Genomic DNA, 17,610 nt, shown 5'->3' on the forward strand with positions numbered 1-17,610 from the left:
TATTTAATAACAGTCTAAAAAATTTTATTGTAAGGCATACATTTTTTTACACCATTCAAAATTATCTAGTCTTACATGGCAAAATAAAAAAATAAAGCAAAATAGGTTGAATATTGGTTGAGCGAATTGGCCTTTTTTTAAAAATTCGATTTCTCAATAAGTATTCAATCTATTTTGTTTTTATTTTGCCATGTAAGAAAAATTACATACATTAAAATGATACAAAATATTTCATACATTATAATTCAAAAAATTTTCGACTGTTATTTAATAAAATAGTAAAAAATAATAACTATTTACTACAACTTAATTTTTGCATGCAATTATTTTGGGTTAAACGAATTTTATAATTGTGTACAAAAATTGTTCAATACGCTTAAAATGTTCTTGAGATATGGCGATATCCGAAAAAAGTAAAAGTAACATTATTGGTCTAAACTTTGGATCGCTTTCCTGACGAAACGATGAGAACCATATTTTCTGAATTGCAGCTGTTATTTTGGGAGTCAGGAATCCGTATTCATTGAAACCGTAACAGTCAGAAATCCGAATCCGTTGAAAAAAAAGTGTGTTTTTCAGAAAAAGTACTGATAAGTGATAATAATTGAAGTCTAATTTTGTAACTTAAAATATCATATGTACTAATTTTTTAGCACATTTGAGGTTACCCCCTCGAACCATTAAGATTGAGTCCTAAAACATGAAGATCCGACCATTGGATCAAAAATTATTATTATTCGTTTTTTTTTTTTTTTTTAAATTACATTTTTTCTTAGCATTGTGCGCCGCTTTACTGCGCATTGTAAACTTTGTTTTGTTATTATAATTCTAAGGAATCAAAAGATTTATATCAGCAAACAATGGTTTTTAAAATATTTTGTAATTTTCATTGCAGTAAACGAAATCTATGTAAAAACATCATGAATGACAATATACGAATAACTATAGATCAACGATCTTATCTATAGTTTCATATGCTAACACATACTATAGTTTCACATACTATGTAACATTAAAAGTCCAATCAATATTTAAAAAATTATTCTATTTTTTTCAACTTTAACTTAGAATTAAAAAAAAATTTTCCTAAACCTAGGAGCCTTTTTTCAAATTTAACTTAGAAATATTTTTTAACTTTAGCTTAGATGAACTAGCAAACTTCATAATAAACATTCCCGCTCTGTAACTTTGGGCTTTTATGGGTCTAGTAGTGAACGAAGAAAAAACAAAATTGATCGTAGTAAGCTCTAGAGTACTGTACAGTCACTCAGAATTGGGGTTTATACCTTAGAAGGAGTTACTCAGTTTAAGTATCTGGGTACTTAGTTAACAACAAAAATGAGATAAGTGTTGAAGTTAGGAACAGACTTCCGATGGCTAATAAGAGCGACTTTGGTCTGAGGAACCAATTGGAATCGAGATTCCTCTCCATTGGTACAAAAGTAAATCTATGCAAAACCTTAATCAGACCAATTATTCTATATGGTAGCGAGACCTGGGCAATTAATGAGACAGAGGAAAATAGACTACTCATTTTTGAAAGAAAGATCTTTCGGTCAATTTTTGGAGCAGTTCAGGAAAATAATATTTGGAGAAGTTTATATAATCATGAGATGTACAATAAATATAGATTACCTAATTTTTTGAGGGTTATTAAGGCCTACCAGGATCAGATGGCTGGGGCACGTTTTTTGGGCTTGAAGATTTGGACCTAGTTAAAAAACTTACTTTTTCGAAAATTGAAGGAACTAGAAGAAGAGGGAGACCAGCTACGAGATGGTTGGACAGTGTTCAGAAGGACTTAAAATTGTTGGGATAAACAGGTGGAAAAATCTAGCTCAAAGTCGCCCTGCCAGGAGGCAGCTAATTGAGAAAACCTTGGCCTGCACTAGGCTGTAGTGCTGACGAAGAAGAAGAAGCTTTAATCGTGTCGTCCTAATCGTGTATGGCATGGGCCTTGTGCAATACCTCCTAGAGAAGAGAAGGACTCAGCACGGGTTACCATAAACAAGAAATCTGAGACTTTAGTAGTCCAAACGTAATGACATCTTTGGTATTTCCCCCTCTATGCAGCTTGCTTGATGCTTGATATTCGTTGGATCTCAGTATTTGGCCCGAAGAGCCACCAACTGATTCGTCTTGATCTGTAGGACATATGCTAAGTAGACATAAATATAGTAATAAGACATATAATAAAAGTAAATGGGTTGGAGCAAGCTCCATTTTCAAGAATTATGATATTGAGCACATTGAAATAGTGCTGTTAGTCAATTATTAAGCATGGGAATTGAATACAGTTAAATTAAAATGAGCACTGAAAATTATTTACAAACTATATACATAATATACAAAAAATCAATATAAGATTAGAATTGAGTTTGTGTAATAAGTGTAGCTCTGCTAGCACAGCGACCCGGCCGTCCCGGTAGTTACCGCTCGTGCCGGGTTGCTCGCTGTCTCTATGCAGCTTAGTAGCCACTGCGCAATTATTATGTCGGATACTAAATTAATCCGTGCTGAGGCCTTCTTTCTTCTGGGAGGTGTTGCCTTAAGCCGATGAGACCGCGAATGCTTGATGCTCTCGTCTGGGTTGTCGTTGATGGTTTTCAGATGTCAACGAATAGACTTGAATGCCGATAGTCTGTTGTTAAAAATTATTTTAAAAAAACTTTAACTCAGAAATATCTACGATCATAACTTATACAGTGTATCTCTTTTATCATTTCCTCGAATATATGGTATTAGGAGCCTTGAGTAAAATGAAATGAAATAAAGGCGCTCAAACTAATCATTGAGAAAAGAAGAAACAAAAATAATTTTAAAATAGGTATTATAAATATGAAAACTAATTTATTTCCTATTTAAAACTTCAAGTTGTTTCGTATAATCGCATTTCACCTTTGCTAAGCTTCCTCCTTGTGATCAAAAAATCTTGATGTTTTGTTTCTTGATAATGTTGTCGCCTTAAACACAACAGAGTTTGATGACATTTTTTATATTGTTCTCGTTTAAATAATGATTTAAGGTAGCCTAGTGTGTAAATTTTTATACTTTAACTTTGAAAATGATTCCCAAAGACCTCTAGTTACGTTTATTACGATACACCCTGTAAACTAAAGAAGGACTTAACTTATTGAAAGTTAATAAATATAAATTAGAATTAATAATCGAGATAGCCTGGTTGGCACGGCGCTGGACTCACGTTTGAGAGAACGGGAGTTCGAATCCAGCCAGCAGAAGACTCCCCGTGTAATAAATGGTGACTAGTACACGTTAAATCTGTCGGGTCACAAAGTTCTCCATGCTCCCATAACAAATCAATACTTCTGGGGGTACTGAATTGAAGATTGATAGTTCTTTGGTTCAAGTCAAAATTGAGATCTGTGAATGTATGAGTGGGTCAGCCCTATAAACGGGTGTGACAGAAGTCGAATTCTTGGTCATAGATGGCACCACTGAAAAACAAGAAGAATCACGCCCCCTCTGTATTAATGGCCGGTGACAACAACAACAATTATTATTAATTTACCTATAATTTATCATTAAGAATAAATTATAATTAACTTATAATTAACTTATTTATAAGCTAAGTTTAAAACTTGTTTTTAATCAAACTCTTATTATTAAACTTATCATTATCTTCCCTTACAAACATATAAGAGTACACATACATTTTAATAATAGCTTCGTGAAGCAACTAGCATTTAAATGAGTTAGAAATGTCTGATTTAATTCTAATTTAATGAAATGTGACATTCTCTAAAATTCAGATAATGGAGCAAAAGTCTCCAGGAAATGTTCACTAAACTATAAATCCACTCTGATTCGAAGAAATTTATCCGCTTTTAATGCAAAATGGCTCTGCTTTCAAGCCATCTATTTCGGAGAAATTTCTGCTTTTAGGATTGTTTGACTTTATTCAAATGCCTGGAGACAAACGAACATCTTCCATACACATTCTAGTTTTATAAAGTTTGTTTTATTTCAAAGAATAAAAGAAAATTTAAAAAGCACTTCTATTCAATTTCCCAAAATAAAGAAATTATTTTATCAAAACAGTTTTATATTTGCGACTCGCCAAATAAAGATTTTTAATGAATAATGGAATAAATTGTATACAATTATTTCCTAATAATTTAAGTTAAAGTAGTATTTAACCCTTTGACGCAGATGTGTTTCTTTCATTTAATTTTTTTTTTNTTCTTTCTGTTGCACTGATGAAGGTTGCCCTTTGAGCATCCGAAACAGCTGTCTGCATTTATAAATATTTTTTGTGCTCTTAAACGTTGTTTACCTTAGTTTGATCTTATCTATAGTTTCATATGCTAACATATACTGTAGTTTCACATACTATGTAACATTAAAAAGTCCAATCAATATTTAAAAGATTATTCCTTTTTTTTCAACTTCAACTTAGAATTAAAAAATTTTTATCTTAAGCCTAGGAGCCTTTTTTCATATTTAACTTAGAAATATTTTTTAACTTTAGCTTCGATGAACTAGCAAACTTCATATTAAACATTCCCGCTCTGTAACTTTGGGCTTTTATGGGTCTAGCAGTGAACGAAGAAAAAACAAAATTGATGGTAGTAAGCTCTAGAGTACATGATGTACAGTCACTCAGAATTAGGAATTATACCTTTGAAGGAGTTACCCAGTTTAAGTATCTGGGTACGCTAGTTACCAACAAAAATGAGATAAGTGTTGAAGTTAGGAACAGACTTTCGATGGCTAATAAGTGCGACTTTGGTCTCAGGAACCAATTGGAATCGAGATTCCTCTCCATTGGTACGAAAGTAAATCTATACGAAACCTTAATCAGACCAATTATTCTTTATGGTAGCGAGACCCGGGCAAATAATAAAACAGAGGAAAATAGACTACTCATTTTTGAAAGAAAGATCTTTCGATCAATTTTTGGAGCAGTTGAGGAAAATAATATTTGGAGAAGTTTATATAATCTTGAGATATACAATAAATATAGATTACCTAATATTTTGAAGGTTATTAAGGCCCACAGGATCAGATGGTTGGGACACGTTTTTCGGCGTGAAGATTTGGACCCAGTTTAAAAACTTACTTTTTTCGAAAATTGAAGGAACTAGAAGAGGGAGACCAGCTACGAGATGGTTGGACAGTGCTGAGAAGGACTTAAAATTGTTGGGATAAACAAGTGGAAAAATTTAGCTCAAAGTCGCCCTGCCTGGAGGCAGCTAATTGAGAAAGCCTTGCCCTGCACTAGGCTGTAGTGCTAACGAAGAAGAAGAAGCTCTGGACTTTGTACCTTTGGCTCGCTCACGCATCTCTTTCAAGGGTCTCCTCACGGGTCTTTCCAATTTGAGATTCTCCTAATCGTGTATGGCACGGGCCTTGTGCAATACCTCTTAGAGAAGAGAAGGACTCAACATGGGTTACCATAAACAGGAAATCTGAGCCTTTAGTTGTCCAAACGTAATGACATCTTTGGTATTTTCCCCCTCTATGCAGCTTGCTTGATGCTTGATATTCGTTGGATGTCAGTATTTGGCCCGAAGAGCCACCAACTGATTTGTCTTGATCTGTAAGACATATGCTAAGTAGACATAAATATAGTAATAAGACATATAGTAAAAGCAAATGGGTTGGAGCAAGCTCCATTTTCAAGAATTATGATATTGAGCACATTGAAATAGTGCTGTTTGTCAATTATTAAACATGGAAATTGAATACAGTTAAACTAAATTGATCCGTGCTGAGGCCTTCTTTCTTCTAGGAGGTGTTGCCTTATGCCGATGAGACCGCGAATGCTTGATGCTCTCGTCTGGGTGTCGTTTACAGATGTCAACGAATAGACTTGAATGCCGATAGTCTGTTGTTGAAAATTATTTTAAAAAAACTTTAACTCAGAATTATTTACGATCATAACTTATACAGTGTATCTATTTTATCATTTCCTCGAATATATGGTATTAAGACTCTTGAGTAAAATGAAATGAAGGTGCTCAAACTAAGCATTAAGAAAGAAGAGACAAAAATAATTTTAAAATCGGTATTATAAACATGAAAACTAATTTATTTCCTGTTTAAAACTTCAAGTTGTTTCGTATAATCGCATTTCACCTTTGCAAAGCTTCCTCTTGCGATCAAAAATCCTTGATGTTTTGTTTCTTGATAATGTTGTCGCCTTAAGCACAACAGATTTTGATGACATTTTTTATATTTTTCTGGTTTAAATAATGATTTAAGGTAGCCTAGTGTGTAAATTTTTATACTGTAACTTTGAAAATGATTCCCAAAGACCTCTAGTTACGTTTATTACGATACACCCTGTAAACTAAAGAAGGACTTAACTTATTGAAAGTTAATAAATATAAATTAGAATTAATAATCGAGATAGCCTGGTTGGCACGGCGCTGGACTCACGTTTGAGAGAACGGGAGTTCGAATCCAGCCAGCAGAAGACTCCCCGTGTAATAAATGGTGACTAGTACACGTTAAATCTGTCGGGTCACAAAGTTCTCCATGCTCCCATAACAAATCAATACTTCTGGGGGTACTGAATTGAAGATTGATAGTTCTTTGGTTCAAGTCAAAATTGAGATCTGTGAATGTATGAGTGGGTCAGCCCTATAAACGGGTGTGACAGAAGTCGAATTCTTGGTCATAGATGGCACCACTGAAAAACAAGAAGAATCACGCCCCCTCTGTATTAATGGCCGGTGACAACAACAACAATTATTATTAATTTACCTATAATTTATCATTAAGAATAAATTATAATTAACTTATAATTAACTTATTTATAAGCTAAGTTTAAAACTTGTTTTTAATCAAACTCTTATTATTAAACTTATCATTATCTTCCCTTACAAACATATAAGAGTACACATACATTTTAATAATAGCTTCGTGAAGCAACTAGCATTTAAATGAGTTAGAAATGTCTGATTTAATTCTAATTTAATGAAATGTGACATTCTCTAAAATTCAGATAATGGAGCAAAAGTCTCCAGGAAATGTTCACTAAACTATAAATCCACTCTGATTCGAAGAAATTTATCCGCTTTTAATGCAAAATGGCTCTGCTTTCAAGCCATCTATTTCGGAGAAATTTCTGCTTTTAGGATTGTTTGACTTTATTCAAATGCCTGGAGACAAACGAACATCTTCCATACACATTCTAGTTTTATAAAGTTTGTTTTATTTCAAAGAATAAAAGAAAATTTAAAAAGCACTTCTATTCAATTTCCCAAAATAAAGAAATTATTTTATCAAAACAGTTTTATATTTGCGACTCGCCAAATAAAGATTTTTAATGAATAATGGAATAAATTGTATACAATTATTTCCTAATAATTTAAGTTAAAGTAGTATTTAACCCTTTGACGCAGATGTGTTTCTTTCATTTAATTTTTTTTTTCCTAAAGCTCTAATTAGATGAAAAATACATTTTGGTATTTTTAAATTGTGGAAAAAAAAACAGTTACTATTAAGTTACTAAAATAATAATTTCAAATATAAGACATATTTAAAAGTCTTCTTTCCAGGAGCTATTCGACTGATTTTGCTTAAATTTTCTATTTCTTCATTAAAAATTACATGGTTAAAAATGATGTAAGAGATTGTTTACCATACAATTCAAAAAATTTTATTAAAATAACTATTTTTAAATAGAATAATAAAAAACAATAAATCTTTTCTAAATTTTATTTTCTGCATAAAATTATCTTTGGATAAAAGAGTTGTGTATAAAAATCTTTCAATTCACTTAGAAATTTATCGGGATATGACGAATTACACAAAAAGTAAAATTAACATTATGGAGTCCCAACATTAGATCATTCCCCTACACCAGTGTTTCCCAAACATATGACTTTCGTGTACCCTTTCTAAATTTTTCGTAACGCTATGTACCACTAATACGAAATGAATGTATTTTTTACTGTAAAAAAATTGCCCAAAAGTTAAAAATCACAATTGGCTGTTGATGCCCCTAACTTTTAACTGTTAACTCTGCAATAAATAGCCAATAGAAAAATACGTAATAGTAAATTTTTATGGCTAGCTTTGCTTTTAAATAAAATTTTGTGAAATTTTCGTTTGCTGCAAGATGTGTCGCATAAGAACACGTACCCCCGCTAAACTGTTCCCGTACCCCTGGGGGTACGCGTACCACACTTTGGGAAACACTGCCCTACACAAACTATTGAGACCATATTTTCAAGATTGCAGCTACCCCTATGTTTTGAGTGTTAGAATTCCGAATTTGGCAAAAAAAATTCGTGTTTATTCAGAGAAATTGTCTGATATCGTAATTTAAAATATCGTCTGCACTAATTAATTAGCATATTTGAGGTCATCCCCTCGAACCATTAAGATTGAGTTCTTTAACGTGAAGATCCGATCATTGTATTATTTAAAGTAAAATCAACAATTAATTTTTAATTTAAAAATGCCTTCTCAAGGCTGGCTGTGTCTTCTCATATTTATTTCATTTTGAATTCGATAGCAATGAACATTAGTTACTATAATGAGGTATCCTATAACTCTTATCAAACTTGAGTGTGAATGAATAATTTTTTTTAAAAAGGAGAAAGAAATTTTTTCATGAAATTTAAAAGATAGCTTCTGCCATCATGTAATTGTTAATACTGTATTAAAAATATTGATATTCATCTTGAAGGGTTAATTAAAGATATAATTTTTCTCCATTAATGAGGTTATCACAAAATTTTGTATCGTAAAAATTGACCCTTTATAAAATATTTAATGGTAAAAATAAATCTTTCATAAGACACTTAGCGAGGAAGCAAATACTTCGCACATTATTTCATCTTAAAAACATATTCTACAAGGCATGTTTGGAAAAAAATAGGACCTGATTCATTGAAAACAGAGCCTAAGCAGAAAGAATCTTGTTCTAAGTTAGTTTTAGATTCAGAAGCCAGAAAATTTTTCCAAAATTCACAAAAGAAGGACCTTTAACAGAAAGTCTGGACAAACCATTGTTTTTTGTGATTTTTCACAAAACCTCAAAAACATTATCCTATTTTCTGAAACTCCCAAAATTATGAATAGATCTTTCACAAAAACTAGGCTTTTTACAAGTCAAGAATAATCATTGACTCTCGTAAAAAGGAATATTTTTTTAAATGTTTTCATAATATTACACAGAAAATTTGTTCCTTCCTTATTGCAATAAAATTATGGATAATTTTAAGATCTATATAGTAAAATAAATAATATTCATGAATGCTTGCTGTATTTCACTTAGTTTCTTATAGCATTTTCTAATGTTAAAAAGTGACTGATCATTTTTAACCAACTGAAAGAATAACAAGGGATTACTGATCGTAAAATAAATACACTTGCCTCCATCTAAACAGTTTAAGCGAAAGTTGATTACAATTGTGCAGAAAATCAATTATCATGCTATTAAAGCTTAAACAGCTGCTCAATTCTTTATTCAGCTGTCAATTCAGTCTTACATACGTAGCTCTGTTTGGATGTATTTACTGACGAAAATCCGCTTGCTATTTCACATTATAATTACTTTTATAAAACAAATATTAATATAAAACATCTGTCTTCTTTTAGGTTACTTTCGATCTTGATTCAAGTAATTTTCCTTTCCCTTTTTTATGTTTCATAAAATGTTTTTAAATACATCGAAGCATTTCTTTACAATCATTATTTTTCAAAAAATTAATGATTTGTTTAAAACGTCCCTTAATTGTATACTTAAGTATTTTAATTCTTAGAAGTAGTTCACTCAATTTCAATAGCACTTACAAATACAGATGTTACTTATATGAAGGAAACAAACAGTCTTGCTTAATCTTAAAAGTTATACCCACCGTTTTTATTATTATTAACATTTTAACGTTCTGCATGTTATTAAATGTTTTTGGCATAAAGTTTCAGATCATTCGAAAGAGAATATTGTATTCTACCGGAATCTGTTTTTTTTCTCTGCGTCGATTTATTTTAATTTTCAGATCATTAAAATAAAATGACGTTTGTTTCAGAAAAACGAACATTTTAGACACTTTTTTTTTATTTGCTTTTAATTAAAGTTCTAAGGCTGCAGGATCTGCTGGTGACATTTGTGCCTAGTATGGAGAGAATATCATTATTTTAAGGTGTCACCATGTTTGGTATGCCAAGTTTAAAAGCAGAAATTTAAACCTCAAATACGCACCTCGTCGTGTTCAGTTGAAGTTGATGAAAAGCGAATCAAAATTAACATCACAAATTCCTACACAAAAATTCGTACCAATCGACTAAAGAACTAGTAAATAAAATAGACTACTCTCATTCTTCGAAGTTTTAGCAAATTTTAAAGAAATTGCTGCATTTTTGTCAAAGCTAAACTTTTTGTAATCGCAGTTTTATTTATAAGCTGAAATTTAAACCTCAAATACGCACCTCGTTGTGTTTCAGTAGAATTTGATGAAAAGCGAATCAAAATTAGCGTCACAAATTCCTGCGCAAAAATTGGTACCAATCGACTAAAAAACTAGTAAATAAATTTGACTACTCCCATTCTTTGAACTTTTAAAAAAATGTAAAGAAATGGCTGCAATTTTGTCAACGCTAAACTTTCTGTAATCAGTTTTATTTTAAAATTGTTTTTATGAAAAACAGAGAAAAAAAAGAGGAAACATAATTTTCTTTAAAAAAAAAAGATTTTCTTCGAATAATTCTATCAATTATCCTTGAAAGAAAGTAAATTTAAATCAATAAACCTTAAATATTTTTTGTACATTTCTGAGATAAAATTAAACAATTCTTTTAAAAAGTACTAAAATCATAAATATTAAGAATCCGTTAAACTTTTAATTGTTTTTTGATAATAGATTGCTAACAATTGGTAACAAATTTAAAAATTGCTTTTTTATAAACAAATGTTTAATCCTTATCAGATTTATATTTATTGTTAGGAATTATATATTTCTTATACATTTTTGCAAAAAAAAATATTTATCGGCCAATTGATTTTTCTAAAATTTTCGTAAAAAAAATATTTAAATTTAAAAATAAATAACCCATGAATATTTAAAGATTTTGTGTAATATTGTTGTAATTACTCAGTGCAAGAAAGTAAATTTAAATGAATGATTTGTGATTTTTTCAATGAAAAAATTTCAATTGAAAGTTTACATTTTTACAGAATATAACTAATTATACCAAACTCTGTTTGAATTATAAATACAATATTTTTATGCATTTTAAAAATTGGTTAAAAGCACTCCACTTCTATCTTAAAACAATCGGTGTTTGATAAAATATTTTTCAAATGATCAAGATACCATGAATTTAGCTGTGTATATAAAATATCATTAAATCATTGGATTATTTAATATCTGGTTCTTAATTGCTAATTACTGTGAACATGTAAAGCTTTTTAAACTGAATTTAATTTGAAAAATTTTTGAAACTTGCGAAAACAGATATATAAGAAATAAATAAAAGTAATTTGAAATTAAATAATTGTCTATCACTTCATTTCCAGGTGCCTGGCAAACGATTTTAAAAGGTTTATCAGTATTTGCCGTCATCAGTAACGTAAGTTATGTTTAATTATGTTTATTGTTGTGTTTTACTATAAAAAAAATGCTTTTTTCCGACAAAATATTATAGTGAGAAATGTCTTGAAACGGTATTATATTAAAATAAAATTACTTAGGTGTTAATTAGATACCTGCAAGTGACGTCAGCGTATTTATCGGTCCTGATTGGCTGTTGAAACGGGGAAAAGGTTTTTTGTTAGCAACTGTTCTTTTTATTCGATTTCGAGTAAGCCCCCAACTATGAATTCTTTTAAGTGACTCATTTTATATTCTTTCACAAAGAAAGATTTGATTTATTTCTTACTTAATACGGTGACTGGTTCAAAGCCATGAAGAATATAAGCAAACTAATTATGCAATGAAGTTACCAGATACACAAAACAAAAATAATCGTGGTTGCAATAAAATACAAACAAATAATCCATGTAGCTTAAATAAAAAACGTGGACAGGAAAGAATGATATTTTAACAAATTCGATTTACACCACAGCATTGTATTTAATTAACATCTGGTAAATTAACATTCTAATTTATTTAGAGAAAGCGCCAATCTTGTTTATAAACAACCACTGGCGCTAAGGTCACAGATGAGGCGTCTGTGTATCCGTGATCTTCTTACCTAACGCAACTGTTTACCAAACAAAACCTGACGAAAATCGCTAAGCTTCGTAACATGTAATTCGAACAAATAAGATGAGAATATAGAAAAAAAGCCTTGAAATTTAGAAAAAAATCAATTTGCGAAGCAGCAGACTAAACATTGTAAATTTCTTTTCATATATAGGCTTGCTGATTTAGGTTATTTATTATTATTATTATGTTTTCTCGGTATATTTCATTTTATTAATGAGAGCTACATGTAGCGAAACTTATAATAACGAAGCCTGTCAGTTAACTTCAATTGATAGAAATAAATTCGCCTTTGGATACAAACGTAGCTTTATTTTGGCGACCATTTTGATGAAATAATTTTACCTGGTTCCTTAGCCAACGGAAATTTACCGAAATGTGTTATACGTCAAACAGTTGAATAAATATGTGTAACTGCTGATAAATATTTTCAAAAAATGTGAGGGAGTTGAAAGTTATGAGTGTATTCATGATCTTTTCGTTGGCATAAAGAAGATATTTAATTTCATTTTCTTTGCAGGCATTTATGATCGCGTACACGAGCGACTTCATTCCCCGCTTGGTGTACGTGTTTGTAACGAGCGAGAATCGAACCCTGGACGGATACATCAACAATTCTCTGTCAATATTCCGTACAAGTGATTTCAATAATATTACAGCTCCCGAAATGCCTGATATTAAAGGAAAGATGATCGATATATGCAGGTAAGATATTAAATCACTATCTCAAATCTAATCAATATCTAAATAGATATCTAAACTATCCAATGGATATCTTTATCATCGCATCTTAATCATTTGAAATCGACTAATGATTTCACAAATTTCTTTTGAGAATAAAATTTTGTTTTCTTAAATAGAAGGCAGCAAACCATTTACTCCCATTTATTTTTATTTAATAGACTTTTTAAGTAGTCTGTCATTTTAATAAGAAAAACAAGGAGAAAGGCCCTTTTTTATAATAGATGAAATCTACATGATTATTAATTATAAAAATAATAAGTAACAGAAAATAAATAAAATTATGGTTTATTAGTAAAAGCCTGTAAAAATATTAAATTGAATTTTATAAATTCTAAGCCGATCCAAAACACATCATTACTTTGTACTGAATTTTCAAATTTACATTCAATATTAATGAACATTTGAAAAAATTCTATTTCAAGTTGAAACTTATTGCCGTTTCTTGGAATTGCTAATTATTTTTTCTTTATCTTTACCTTATTCTGGGACTAAAATAGTGACTATCTTTTCTGCTCAAAAAACTTTTTTGTGATGTACAATTTGTAAAAAAAAGTTGTAGAAAGTCTCCAAAAAAATTTTTGTTTACTACCTTTGATAAAAAATCTGTTGATTTTGCGAAGAGGAAAAAAAATCCTTCCATATAAAAATTAGCAGAATAAGGTAAAATTTACCGTGTTTTATGGCTCTATAGGAACAACAAAAGGTACGGTAATTTTTTTCTAAGTGATTTGGTAATAGCATTTGATAAAATTAACTCTAAAATGTGATTTTATTATCATGTTCTTCGGTAGTAAGAGAGGTAAAATTTGGTAATTGTACCAAAAAAAAGAGTTGATAATTTTAAAAGTACTGGTATAATTTGAGACAACGAAAAAAATTTCAGTTAATTTACCTCTCTTTAATTCAGTTAAATGCGCGTTAATTATATTTTTGGCTACACTAGATGCGTCTTGTCTTCATCTTCTTTTAGAATTTCATCTTCTTTTAGATTTTTTTTAATTTTTCAAGGGCTAATAATGTATCGTTCTTTGTAATTAGCATACAAGCCAACACATGTGTGTAACTACACTGAAGCGCCAAAAAATCTGGTACAGGCATGAGTATGCAAATAAAGGAGTATGGAGCCAATCAAAGTACGGCAACGCGTATATAAGACAACGAGTGTCTTGCACAGTTCTTAAACGACAGTACTACAGGCGCCTACGGACACTACATCATGATGAAGGAGTGGAGTGTCCGCTTCGCGGACAGGTGCTCCGTATATAACCTCAGTCAAAGTCAAGCACAGTTCTTAGATCGGTAACTGCTGCTACAATGCCAGGTGATACAGATATAAGTGAGTTTGAAGGTGGTGTTATAGTCGGCGCACAGGAGATGGGACATAGCATCTCCGAGATAGCAATGAAATTTGGATTTTCACGTACGACCATTTCACGAGTATACCGTGAGTATCGGAAATCCACCAAATCCCCAGACATGAACATTATTGAACATATTTGGGATGCCTTGCAACGTAATGTTCAGAAGATATCCTCACTCCCTCTTACTCCCACTGGTTTATGGACAGCCCTGCAGAATTCATGGTGTCAATTATCTCCAGCACTACCTCACACATTGATCGAATGCATGCCACTTCGTGTTGCGGCACTTTTGCGTGCTCGCGGGGGCCCTACACGATATTAGGCAGGTATACCAGTTTTTTTGGCTCTTCAGTGTATAAATAAACGCATAAATACTTTGAATAGTATTTTTTTGAAAATTATTATTTTTAAAGAAGCCTCCCTAACAAAGAAGTCTCTTCTTTTAGCCAAATGCTATTTATAATGGACGTAGCGGGTTCGAACCAAACTGTAACCCTAGATGTGTTTCAATAAATAAATTCAGTTTAAATACATACACAGTTTTATGTGTTTAAAGCAAAGAAAGGTTAGTCTTTTGTCAAATTGGAGAACAGATAGCACATAAATCAGAATAAACATCACAAAGATATTGAGCCTGCTATCTTTACGCTTCAGATAATTTTATTTTATTTTATTTTATTTTATTTTATTTTATTTTTTTGTATAACCGACGTTGAACAGCCAACCCAATTTTGGGTTAATGACTACTAATATTCAATTCTGTAGCCTTGTAATTCTGAACTCAATCCAGAAGACAAAAAAACTCATGAAACTCAAGTGGAAGAAAAATATTCAGCGGCAACAGAGGCCCCAATAATGTATGGTTATTTCACTTGCAAAAAATTTTAAGAAACTTTCTCACCGTGCAATATAGTTGTTTTGCTAACCGCTTAGAAGCGTAGAAGTAGTGTGTTCGAATCCGCTTTAGCACAGGATGTATATTCTCGCTGTCTTTCTCAAAATAGTGTTTTACTTGAAAAGAGTTTGTAAGCCGTTCTTTACATCTCATGAACATGTACAAAACAGACACCATATATCTGACTTCAGACTTAGACTTAGAGCTTGGGAAGCTCCAAGAGCAGGACACATCAACCAGAGGTCTATTATACCCAAACCCTAAATTATGATTAGCAAGAAAGCCCTATAGCTGAAATAAAGTTAAGCAAACACCTTGCAAGAACATCTTGCTGTTCCCTGGCTTTAATACAATGTTGCCCAAAATGCTCAAATCTTTCAGAGAATAGACCTCACAATCATAAAGTATATGTCATGATGGCTCTTCTTAAAGGTGACAACCTCTGCCAAGTGGATTAGTTTCAATACCTAGGTGTCTCCTGAAGATACAGTGTCCAGTGAGAAGTCTAATGATCTTCCTCAAGCTGTTCCTGTTTGGCTTTAGAAGCTATTTTTGACGTACACTGAGACAGTTACGAATATATCTGACTTTAGTATCTTTAAATAAATATGTGAAACAATTATCCATGTCTTTTTTTCTGATAATTAAGAAATACATTAGGAAAAGAAATAATTAAAATTCACCTATCTTCTTTCAACTATAGAGTTGGGTATTGATTCGATGATTCGAATCGGTGACTCGAATCACTTGAGAAAAAAAGCAATTGAATTACAAAAGCAATTCGGGGGTTGGTGAACGAACCAAGCAGGGTCTAATCGTAACTTGTCTTGCACTATATTCGTATCAAAATTAAAAAGATATTTGAGTCATCCCTTCAACAGAAAGGCAAATAGGAAGAATAATTTAATAGCTATTTTTAGAAGACGATAAAACGATATGCATAGGGCAAAATAATGGCATATAAATACTGCCAAAAAAATGTAAAATATATATTTTTTCAATTCAATTTTATTATAGATAAATCATTTTTATCAATTTCATTATCATTCTAATCAATAAGTGATTCAAATCGTCGAAGTGAATTGATTCTATCGATTCGAATAACTTTGGTGATTCGCTTTGCACAACTCTAATCAGCTATTTTAACAAATCGCCATCCTAAATAAACCAAATGTAAGCAGATTTTAACTATTATATTTGGTAAGAGGCATAGATATCAAAAAGTAAATATTACCAAATTAATGGCAAAATGAATGGCAGTTGGGAAGATCATTTTGGTAGTTTAATCATGATACTTCAACTTTAGAGCATTGTATTAAAGCCATCTATTTGGTTAAATTTACTTTCCAGTTTTGTGCTTTTACTAATTGGGCGACAATACGAACTATAATTTTGAAAAATAGAAATTCCGGTAAACAGTTACCAAGACGAATGAATAGTTTTTACATTTTGGTTTAATTACAATAATTGTAATTTCTATATCGAAATGTCCTTACAAGTACGGTAATTTAGAAAAAAATATTTCGCCGTGTACGTTTCTCAAAGGTCTTATATTTTATTCCAAGCTCCATAACGTAAGAAAAACCATATTATCTTCTATTTATTAAAAAGAAAACTTATTTATTAGAGATCAAAGATTTGGATAGACTATAGGGAAACCTTAATTTAATTTTCTCAACTTAACGCATTTTATGAATGAATAAATGAATGAGTAATGAATTAATTTCTTTAAACTACTCTACTAATTTTTGAAAATTCTGAAACTTCACAATGATTATCTAATTAATAAATTAGTTAATAAACATTAAGGAATGTTTTAACATTTATTATAAAAATTATTTTCGTGTCATACATCATATGTTTTCAAAAAATATATTTTGATCGAAAATGTATAAACAAATGCCAGGTGTTTACGGTGAAATTGCATATAAATATGATCACTATATGTTTGTTGAAAGGCTCAGTAAACATCTCCTCTAGTGGTGAAATCCAATCATCTTTTCATTATATGTCTCTTAACGGAGACTGCAAAACTGAAGGGAAGTAAAAGAAATAATCTTTAATATTATTTAAACTTGTAGATCCAAATTTCCATACATTTTGTTCTCAGCAAAATAATGTACATCGCGAGAAATTCATTCTGTCACAAAGTTGGTTGAAATCATAAGTGCCTTCACGTTTTTCTTTGACTACGCAGTTGTTACAGGAAATGAAATTTGAAAATGTATAAAATGTTGAATAACAATTGTTTTAAAGTGAAAAATAAATATAGAGAGTATCTATATATTTATTATTCACTTTATCATATACACCTACATTATGACCAACCTGCTAATAACATGTAGGACCACCTTTAGCCCTCAAAACTGCTAGCACCCGCCGTGGCATTGATTCCACAAGGTGCTGATAGGTAGTCTGAGGTATCTGG

At 31.0% G+C, this 17,610-nt stretch overlaps 1 protein-coding gene across 3 annotated transcripts in view; it reads left to right on the forward strand.

Moving 5' to 3' along the window:
- The window catches only part of LOC107442862 (anoctamin-5-like), a 286,523-nt gene that overhangs the window by 253,716 nt on the left and 15,197 nt on the right, over window positions 1–17,610 (forward strand). For all 3 annotated transcript variants that reach the window (XM_071181276.1, XM_071181275.1, XM_071181277.1), the window contains 2 exons: window positions 11,495–11,547; window positions 12,703–12,887. In XM_071181276.1, the coding sequence (XP_071037377.1) occupies window positions 11,495–11,547; window positions 12,703–12,887 (238 nt within the window). The remainder of the gene's footprint in view (window positions 1–11,494; window positions 11,548–12,702; window positions 12,888–17,610) is intronic.

This window comes from Parasteatoda tepidariorum, chromosome 5 (genome assembly GCF_043381705.1).
Source record: "Parasteatoda tepidariorum isolate YZ-2023 chromosome 5, CAS_Ptep_4.0, whole genome shotgun sequence".
Lineage (NCBI taxonomy): Eukaryota > Metazoa > Arthropoda > Arachnida > Araneae > Theridiidae > Parasteatoda > Parasteatoda tepidariorum.